Source organism: Sinocyclocheilus grahami, unplaced genomic scaffold (genome assembly GCF_001515645.1).
Source record: "Sinocyclocheilus grahami isolate Dianchi unplaced genomic scaffold, SAMN03320097.WGS_v1.1 scaffold227.1, whole genome shotgun sequence".
NCBI lineage: Eukaryota > Metazoa > Chordata > Actinopteri > Cypriniformes > Cyprinidae > Sinocyclocheilus > Sinocyclocheilus grahami.
Window position 1 is genome coordinate 186,102 of NW_015505406.1, and position 10,757 is coordinate 196,858.

The 10,757-nt window shown below is 38.8% G+C and overlaps 1 protein-coding gene across 1 annotated transcript in view; it reads right to left on the reverse strand.

The window, feature by feature from the left end:
* LOC107597073 (dynein heavy chain 2, axonemal-like) overlaps positions 1 to 10,757 on the reverse strand; it is a 156,265-nt gene that overhangs the window by 50,344 nt on the left and 95,164 nt on the right. The window contains exons 40-45 of the mRNA XM_016287985.1: positions 10,393 to 10,510; positions 3,636 to 3,772; positions 1,247 to 1,384; positions 1,017 to 1,175; positions 525 to 677; positions 66 to 157 (exon numbers count right to left, since the gene is read on the reverse strand). Coding sequence (XP_016143471.1) covers positions 66 to 157; positions 525 to 677; positions 1,017 to 1,175; positions 1,247 to 1,384; positions 3,636 to 3,772; positions 10,393 to 10,510 — 797 coding nt within the window. The remainder of the gene's footprint in view (positions 1 to 65; positions 158 to 524; positions 678 to 1,016; positions 1,176 to 1,246; positions 1,385 to 3,635; positions 3,773 to 10,392; positions 10,511 to 10,757) is intronic.

A 10,757-nucleotide genomic window follows, 5' to 3' on the forward strand; every position in this document is an offset into this window, starting at 1 on the left:
TGGCAGAGACCCCTGAATAGGGGGAGGATGGGGCACACACACACATACACACACACACATCTCACTTGGAGGCGTAGCGCCAGCCTTTGGGCAGCTTGTCCTCAAATGACGCCCACGTTTTGTTCTTGGTGTCCACGTAGTATTCGTAGATGGTGTCCTGAGGTTTAATACAAGGTGATTATTTCTCCAGTAATATATTTGTTTCTGTAGGCAAAAAGGCTTCAACATTTATTCTAGATCCAGAGAATCAGTACTTTTCATGTAACATTAGCATGTGTGAGTATGTGCGTGCATACATTTACATTAATTACACAAACATGTTACCTATTTCACACTGTATGTAGACTACTGTGGCCCCAAAAAGTATTTGGATACTTAAAAACGTGTGAACTGGATTACAAAAAATGAAATCACTTCACATGTATTTAAATCATTATTTTGTAATTCTATTTGGTGACATTAATGGCACAGAAATGACACACTTCATCTTTAAGTGTTCATACACATTTTGGCCCACTGTATACCTTGTTAGGGAAAGTCCCCTCTATTTCCCGCAGGAAGTTGTCAATCTTCTTGCGTCCATCCTCATCTACGGAGGCGCACACAGACCATATGAGACTGAAGATGAACCAGAGCTCCACCATACGGCCAAAGTTTTCAGAGTCCGCTGGGTTCACCTGACCAGCCAGAGAGAGTTATAGTATTACTCTTGTGTAAACTAGCTACAGTAGAGCTAAATATTACGTTTAATTAAGTTTAATTAAGCCAGACACTGACACAAGACTTGAGAGTTGCAAGATCAGAAAACAAAACGGTCAGTAAAAATACACCCCAGATATGAATAAAAGCATGCTTTTAAAGGACTAGTTTACCCATAAAGAAAAATCTCCCTCATGTCATTCTAAATGTTTTGAGCAATACACTGATGTTCCATGAATGATGGTCAGTTATACGGTCCATCTACAGTACAGCTGCAATATTAGCTGTACACATCAATGACGTGAAAGTGTTCTGACCCCGTTCTCTGGAGTGGCCAGTGAGTCGTAGAGCCTACAGAGCGATGCCACTCCGTTCAGTTCAGTGATGGGCACCAGCTCCTTACAGTGAGTCTTCTTAAAGGTGAGGGTCTTGTCTATGTAGCAGTCAAACAGCTGCCTGAGATGATCCATTTCAACCTGAAAGCAAGAGAGAGAGATGAAGCACTTTGCCTAATGTATAACACGATGCTTCACATTGTGTCCCAAACCTTCTGCCGTTTTTCCATCCAGGACTGAACATAAGGCTTCCAGGTCAAATCAGAGTAGTCGTTGTAAACCATTCCACAGCGAGACACGGTAGCAGGAGACGCCACAGCTAGATCCTCCACTTCAAACAATAATGAGACCTGCAACACACTCTCTCATTAATGGTTAAACCCAACCAAATAAGCACAGAACTGTCACTTAGCTGAAAATTAAATCTCACGAAACCTGTCAAGAACATTTCACACTAAAACAAAATAAATAATTAAGAAAAATATTTGCATATTTGCATATATGAAAAGAGATCTATTTTAGGGCCATTATGATTTTATGTATCGCGACATTTTTTCTATGACATTAAAGCTGATTTTCCCACCTAAATTCTAATATAAAAAAATTAATCATCATCATCATCATCATCATCATCACTATAATAATCAAATATAATTGTATATAAAGTAATTATTAAATAAACAAGTAAAATTTAACAACATAATTGCATTACAGAGATTTTTATTTTTTTATTACAGCAAAAAAAAAAATTTGTATTATATTAATGCATAATTGTAATGAGATTTTAGGGAGAAAATATGCTTGTCATAAAAATAATGTCACTATGCAAAACATTTTAATAGTTAAAATCCTTTTCTTGATGCAAAATACACTACCTTTCAAAAGTATGGGCTTGTTAAGATGTATTTATTTATTTTAGTATTTGAAAGCTTTTCTCACCAAGGCTGCATTTATTTAATTAAAAATACAGTAAAAGCAGCAATACTGTAAAATGTTATTACAATAAAATAATAGATAAAATCTTCATCAATATTTTTTTATCAATACTTTATCAATTTAAAGTGTCCTTGCTGAATAAAATGATTAATTTATTTAAAAATAAAAATTCTTATTTTCTTTAATTTAAATATGCCTAAGGCATTTCTTCATGAAATTCACTCAATAACTGATGAAAAAGGTCATAATTGAAGGAAATAGGGTTGGGCGATGTCTACAAAATTGGCATCGGATGATATCTACAGTGAAACATCGCAATGGACGATGACATCGGCGGGGGCGGGGCGAGCGGGGGGGGGGGGGGGTTAGGGGGGGTGCCTGAAGGGTGAATCCTTATAATGAGTCTGATGTGATTCTCTGTGGTGGGGGGGGGAAGATGCCTGAATTAATTGCTTGGCATCCAAACAATTTAAATGTCAATTAACCGTTTAGTAAAATTACATTAATTCCTCCCCAGCATTTCGGACAGGGTTGGGCGATGTCTACGACATTGGCATCGGACGATGTCTACAGTGAAACATCGCAATGGACGATGACATCGGCGGGGGGGGGGCGAGCGGGGTGGGGGTGGAGTTAGGGGGTGTGCCTGAAGTGTGAATCCTTATAAGGGAAAACACGATTCCTAACACCGTTCCTACACCAGATGCGAGCGTTGCGGCGCGGCAAAATACTATAGAACCACTGATCAATAATAGAGATTTATTATATATAGATCAGTCTATAGAACTCATTATAATCAGTGATGTTGTCTACACTGGATGCGGCGAGGCGCGACATGACAAATCCCGGACAGTAAATCTTTTGAAATTTGTGTCAGCACGTCTTAAATAGAATGTGGGTTCTATTTAAGACGTGCTGACACAAATTTCTAAAGATTTTCAACGGTCACTTTGTCGCGTCCAGTGTAGACTTTAGCTGATGCGGCGCAGCGTCCGGTGTAGACACGGTGTAATGGTTGCCTGTTACATTACAGTGCATAAAATTTCACTTACCACATAAACAGAGTAAGGAGAGATGACTGAGGACGATGGTGAATGATTTGCAGATCCTCAGTACCACTGACAAACATATAAAATGTGTGGCAAGTACTGCCGCTCCATAGTATAAACAGAGTATGTGCGATCGCGAATCTCGAAAGTGAAAGTGAAACTAAAAGCGATCGTGCATTCAAAAGCACAATGCCAGTTTCAATGCCAGGTATAATAGCGGCTCCCTGATGCCGAAATATGTAGTATAATTACCCAATTATATAACTGCGAGGAAAAATATTGAAATATATATTTTCCTCCCATCTAATATTTATTCCCTTTAGGTGTTCCGCCTACACGTCATTTTCTTTCCGAACACGGTATTGGGATGTGGGGGAATGGGGGGGGGATCACGATGCCGGCTCAACATCGTGATGTCTATCAGCCATCGGCGATGGACGATGGCATCGTCTATCGGCCCAACCCTAGAAGGAAATACTAAATAGTTCTCTGTAGTACACTGATGGGTTAGTGAGGCGAAGTGCACAGTATCAGGTCTGGAATCAGAAGTGAAATAACCCTGGGCGGGCAGCATCAGAGGTTTTAGTGTGTGCAGAGTATGGTCTGGCACCGGTACCTGTTCGGGCATGGAGATTCTCTCTCCATTGATGAGTGTGAGGACTTTGTTGTCATCCATTACAGAGTTCATGCTCTCGATCCACAGCGTGTCCACTGGCCCGTCAAACACAATCCACTTCTCATCAGGCTTCTCATCTGAGTTCGGCCACACAGAGAGGTAGTGTTAGTGCTTCTCTCTCACACATACACACACACACACACACACACACACACACACACACACACACACACACACACACACGCACAGAATGAATGTGAATTTTCTAATACACCCTGGATCTCTTTGTCTCTCTATGTTTCATTTTCCCTTTCTCTTCTTCTCTCTGTCAGTCTTATTTCCCTACATTGGTTTCACAGACACCAGAGAGACTTGCAGGCATTTGTGGTGAAGCCTCTAATTGATCATTTATCTTTTCCTGTCCCTTTATCAGCCCATGTGTGTCTCATTTACTGAACTCAAAACAATAAAACACAAACATGGCGCACAACCCATCTGTCTTATACACACACATACAAACGCACCCTGTCTGGAAGCAGCAGGCCTGCTGGCTGCCTGGGTAAGCGAATAACACCAGACCTGTCACAGACAGCTACAGGAAGTGTCACATCTCCTCTGGGCCATCTTCCCTCTCTGAACAGGGCCTAATACACCCTGGATCTCTTTGTCTCTCTATGTTTCATTTTCCCTTTCTCTTCTTCTCTCTGTCAGTCTTATTTCCCTACATTGGTTTCACAGACACCAGAGAGACTTGCAGGCAATTGTGGTGAAGCCTCTAATTGATCATTTATCTTTTCCTGTCCCTTTATCAGCCCATGTGTGTCTCATTTACTGAACTCAAAACAATAAAACACAAACATGGCGCACAACCCATCTGTCTTATACACACACATACAAACGCACCCTGTCTGGAAGCAGCAGGCCTGCTGGCTGCCTGGGTAAGCGAATAACACCAGACCTGTCACAGACAGCTACAGGAAGTGTCACATCTCCTCTGGGCCATCTTCCCTCTCTGAACAGGGAGGAGGGGACACAGGCAACAGATACAAACCGCACTGAGCCACTGCAAACTGTGCGCTTACATTCAAAATGATATCAGAAAAGCATTCACACACAAATATCAAACAACAGCTTAAAGGGATAGTTCATCGAAAAGTGTAAATATTGGCATCATTTTACATCATCTACATGTCGTTTTAAACCCAAAATACTTTTGTTAATCTTAGAAAAATAAATGCCAAGTTCTGTCATGAAACTCTAGATGGTGCTGGCTGATGGGTGCTCAACGCAAACCGATGATATTCACAGCATTAAACTACTTGGCACAAGCTGATTGGTTCATGTTGCATATGCAGCCAATGAGCTTGCTGCTTTACATTTAAATGGCTGTTTAGCATTTACTAGAGCATTTCACAGCATGCTTTCAGAGTTCCTCTGAAACCCTCCAACTTCCCCAGCTCCACCTGTATAGATCTGCTACGGGTTATTTAATATGCTATTTGTGCAGCAGCAGTATTCTTAAATACTCACAGCATATGTATTGACAGCAGCAAATTCCTGTACTTGCTTGCAGCAGCAGCCGCAGCAATAATCAACAACAGCAATAACCAGCAGCAGCAGCTATTTAGCAGCGTAGCAAATCTATTCCGCCAAGACAAAAAACATTAACATTGTCACATCCATTACCATGCTAAAATCTTCAGAGAGTTGTCATGATAGAAATGAAGATATATTTAACAAACCTGAGACTTCTGTCTCTCTATTTAAAGTCCATTCCACCTAAACTTTTACAGTACATTATAATAGAAATCCATATAAATTATGACAGAACTTTCATTTTTTGGTTTCTAGAAAGAAATGCGTACAGGTTTAAAACAACATGAGTGAGAAAATTATTATTTACATTATTGGTTGAACTACCCCTCTAAGACCAGTTTGAGACCCCTACTGACACCTGGGATAGAAAAATAAACTGAAGGAGCCCCAGAAAAAAGAGAGAACAGCTGCAAAAAAGAACAATTGCTTTTGATTGGACTGATGACTGGCAGGAGAATGGTGATGCGACTGGATGGTAATTGAGTCGTCTTCTTGGTCAGTATGGTCACAGAGTTCAGGACTGATAGGAAACTCCTGTCTGTGTGATGGAAAGAGTTTAATGTATACAGTATAAGGGCTACAGACAAAACGGCTCTACAAATTAGGTTAAAAGTATGAGGAGGAAGTTAGGCACAAACTAAAGGAAAATTTAATTGCAGGGGAAGCGGGAGAAAAAGAGAGTTCTAAGCTAAATTAAATAAACAAACAGCCTGAGGTGTTCGAATAAGCTATTGAGATCAGAATCCATTAGATCTCTGCATTACCGCGCAAGAGCTTCAAGACAAAACGACCACATTAAAAAGCAAATGCACTAGAGCTAAATGTACTAATTCCAGTCTGCTCTCCAAAAGCTATTCAATATGGCTCTTGAAGGGGGAATGAATTTATCCGTAATAATGACTAAAGCATTTGTGTGGGAGGTAACTAGGGAAGGCTGTTTTGTAGTAATCAATACCAGACTCTTAGAATTCCTCAAAAAGCACACAATCTCCTGGTTAGAAGTAAAATTGACTTTTTAATACCAAAATTACAGCACATCTGATTATGCTTCTAACATTCATTGAAATAAATATCAAACAAAAATTGCAAGATTTTTGCCATAACTTTATAAAAGCCTTCCATTCTATCTGCTGTTTGACATAAAAAATTATGACATTATTGCTTAACTGTCTGGAATATTTCATCCTGACTGATCGATCATTGCACTCTGAAGTCAAATATTTTTGTATAATGGCCGCTAAACTGCACTGTCCATCGGCCCAACCAATTTCTTACATAGCTGCATCTCTTGAATCACTCTTTGACCTCTTCAACTCAGACTCAATATTTCAACTAAAATCTATATTCCAAGTCCATTCATTCATTTATTTATCTGGTAAGGAACCGTTTAATGAACCGCCAGCAGTTCATTCATCCAAAATAGTCAACACTGGGTTATGCAAAATTTTATCACCTGACCGTGGGTTTATTTTGTAATAATGTCCATCTGGCTGCAGATTGTCTTATAATTCTAAATTTTAAGTGTTGAAGGGGGTAATTCACAATAAATTATTGTTGACAGAAAGCATGAACTAAATGAAAATATTTGAATAAAATTACAGCTATAAAAGAAAAACAAAATCTCTGTAGCACAGAGAGTTGTTGCTTGAGCCTAGTATTTTCCAACCATTTCAATCAGCAGCTATAGTTTCTGGTATCACTCAGTTTGGCTCAGACCTGGTTCTGATTCAGGATCACAGCAAAAGTTGGACCTACTAGAACAATACTGACAGACTGGACCATTTACCCTGGCAGTAAACCTAAAATTAAAAACTCAAATATTGACCTTCAAGATCCAGATGTACGTGCATGAAAAACATATTCATATCCAATTATATCACACATTCATCAAAGTACAATTAGGCCTGAAACTCAGGTCCACAGGCAACATCAACCCTGCGGTGAAAGAATTGAGAGGAATGGCTCACAGGGCCCACTGTGTCGTAAAAAGGCAATGTCCTGTTGAGATTTCAATTAAAATGAGGCTGAAAATATTAGAATCAGTAATTGAGGCCATTGCTTTTTATAGCAGCGAGGTGTGTGGTCCACTAACAAACCAAGAACTCGCCAAATGGGAAAAACACCCAACTGAGACCTTGCTTGTTGAATTCTGTAAAAAAAAAAGAAAAAAAGTATATGGAACTCCAGAAAGAATGCATGCAGGGTATAATTATGCTGATATCCATTAACTATGATGACACAAAACAGGCAATTAAACTCTGAAACCATTTAGAACTTAGTGGTCTCCAAACGTACCAGTATAAAATCCTGTAAATTCAAGAGTTTAGCAAAACATGCCTCTCACTACAGACAGAGGTTCAAGAGCAGAATAATCATGTGATTGGACTAAACCACACTAGAACACAAATTAAATTTGACTAAATTAAACACACTGGGAAACCTAAACAAATGCAAAGTTATCTGGCCCAGAAATGGGAATCCACTTGGGAATCAACTTGACTAGGTCCACACTCAGCAAACAACCCAGCAACGGGAACAAGCAGGCTGAAAACATGGCAAAATAAACAAAGAACAAGATAAATGGTTGTTCTTATATAGCAAACCAAACAAAACTGAGTCGGAGTTATATTTTACTATGACTCAATGCACAAAGTTCAATGAAAACGGCAAAAAAGTATTTACAAATATCCCAATTTAACAACTAAACAGCTTCCCTATAATCGGCAGAACAAAAAGAATGCTGTAGAGGCAGCACCATACTTGCCACTGTATGAGGGACAGTAGGTAAGTAACCTGATGACAGAATTTTTCATTTTTGGGTGAACTATATCTTTGATGAATTTTTTTCAAATATTTTTTAATGAAAAAATAAGACTCTGTAATAAACACTTGTGTCCTAATTGTTTTATATAAGCACTAAGGTACTCAAGGCTGTGCTGTATTATTCACAATTTAGCAGTCTGTTGTACCTTACTGCTTAATTAAAATGTTCTCCTTTTTATTTTGTATTTTCCTTTTAATACTCACTGACTCATTCTCTTTGGCAAATGCACCATTACTTGTCATGCCAATGAAGCCCATTGAAACATTCAAAGGGAAACAGAGGGAGGAAGGGACTGCAGAAGTCCAGAGAGAAACACAAGCATCCGGGGAAGGCACATTTTTGGCTCTGTCAGACAGTTTCAAAAGAACAATGCAGTGCACACACACACAGACTCCAATGTTAACCATCAGAGACCCACTGTAGTAATATAATTTTTTTTCATTCATGCAAAAGTCAACGCTGTAAAATCATGTTCAGCTTAGCCTAATAACACTCTTAAGAAGTACGTATTGAAGTTTCAACAATCTATTTTAGGGAGAACTTCTATATTAAGATGTAGGCCTCTAAATATGCCTTCAGTAAGGGGAATTTGGCTCAGTAGGCTTCTTAAAAACAGTTTAAAGGCAAAAAAGTAGAGAGAGTGCCTAATGAAGGAAACGGAGGAATTCCTTGAAGAGAATTTCTTTGTCAGCCATCCTTTCTTGTTATTTGTCATGCCAATACATCAAACTGAAATTGAAAAACTCAAAGAGAGAGAGAGAGAAAGATGGAAAGAGAGGGGATTTGTGCTGTTTGTTGGCCAAGAATAACGTGAATAATGTCAGAATAATGTGCAAGATAGGAGAGCGATGAAGAGAGGGGCAAGGAACAAGAAAAAGACCAGATCAGTGTGACACCAGCTACAAATTACAAAACACAGAGATACACTACAATTAAGAACAAAAATGATACATTATTTTAATAGAATATATTTTCAACGCTGCATGAGTACATAGACCAATAATTAAGAAATACCAGACTAACACAACGCATCCTTCGTGAACGACTTGAGAGTCTACTTCGGACAGATTGACAAACTTCATATTGGATTGTACACAGAAAACGAGTACAAAAACTGACAAAACACACACACAAGTGCTGCCAATCCCTGCTGTTTTAGCTGTATAGCGATCAAAGAGAAAGGCTGGAAAAAACAAGCTCTGTGATTTCCTGTGATACTCAAGAGACTGGCAGAGAGACAGAGAAGGTTTGTGGATAGAGACCAGGCTGGACAGGATGGCAAAATGAAAACAAATCAGCAAACTTTTCTACAACCATTTTCACTCGTTCTTTGCTTCTTTCTTTCTCTCTTCTGTTTGTTTTTTAATTTTTTTGTCACATCAGGATTCATTGACTCATTATCTTTCCTCTGTCTCTGTCAGTGCTTCAGCTGACGTCGCACCTGCTATCTGCGACTGCTATTTCAGTCAGCAAATTTCTAAACTTCTTGATGAGCACAAGCCTCAAAGTCAACATGAAATCCCATTCACAACCTTTTGATTTTTTTGTCACTCAGAAATACATTTAATGAGAAAATAAATTATTTTATCCATCATGAATCCTATATGAAATCTAAATGCAAGACCTATTTCTACTGTTATTTGCAATTATTGCTGTAACTTTTACTGAATGAATGTTAACCAGCATTAAACTACTGTGTTACCTTGAATCTGAAAGGCTGTAGTATGTACATCAGTGGCCAAAAACAATGTTTCTTCTATTTTTTGAGTCTTGTGCACCTCCACAGGCCCATTAGTAAGACCACACCAGAAATGTGTTTCTTTAAACTTCAATTAAACTGGTAATCATTCAGCATTATGATTAATATAATTAAAGTGTGTATTATTACAATGATACTCTTTCAAAAAACAAATCAATACTAAGGCTGCAAAACCAAGTAGCTTCCTCTCCCTTTAATGAGACACCTGAACTTGTTTTTCTTTAACAAGTTTTGACAGTTCTGGAGGCAAATATATTTGATGTTGTATTGATGTGAAGAAGAGAGAAGCGCAAGAGTAACATATAAAGTGTAGAAGCGCAAGAGTAAAGTGCACTGCTGCAGAAATCTACATTTTAGATCTACAATCTAGTCTTTATATGCACATATATTTGACTATAAGTGTGATTCAAACAAATGGCTGAATCCAAATGTTACGCAATATTTTGTTTCCTACCTTTAAACTCAAGTTAAGTTGACATTTACACAGCTTTCACAGGGTACACTTAAAAAAAACAAAAAAAAAAAACAATAAAAACACCAAAAGAACAAATCAAAACACAACACAACACAACACATACCTGCACAGGCTGTCCTCATAAGCGAGGAGAGGACGCCGTCTGTCCACTCATTGGTGGAGAGGTTGTATTCTCCGTACAGCTCTCCCAGGGTCACTGCCTTGGGGTTTAGTGGACACTCCTAAAGGGCCATGAGCAAAGTTCAAAGGTCAGAATTCAAAGAAGGAGAGAACGATTCTACTACAGGAGAGGAATGAATCAAATAGAGGTGGAATCATACAGTAATGGGACACTGATATACAGGAGACTCAAGGGTGTGTGTGAGTGTTATATGGAGTGGAGGTAATGAGGAAACAGGGTGAGGTGATGTTTGCATGGAGAGTTAGAGATAGGCACCAGAAATAGATATGCAAAAGGGGGGGGGGGGG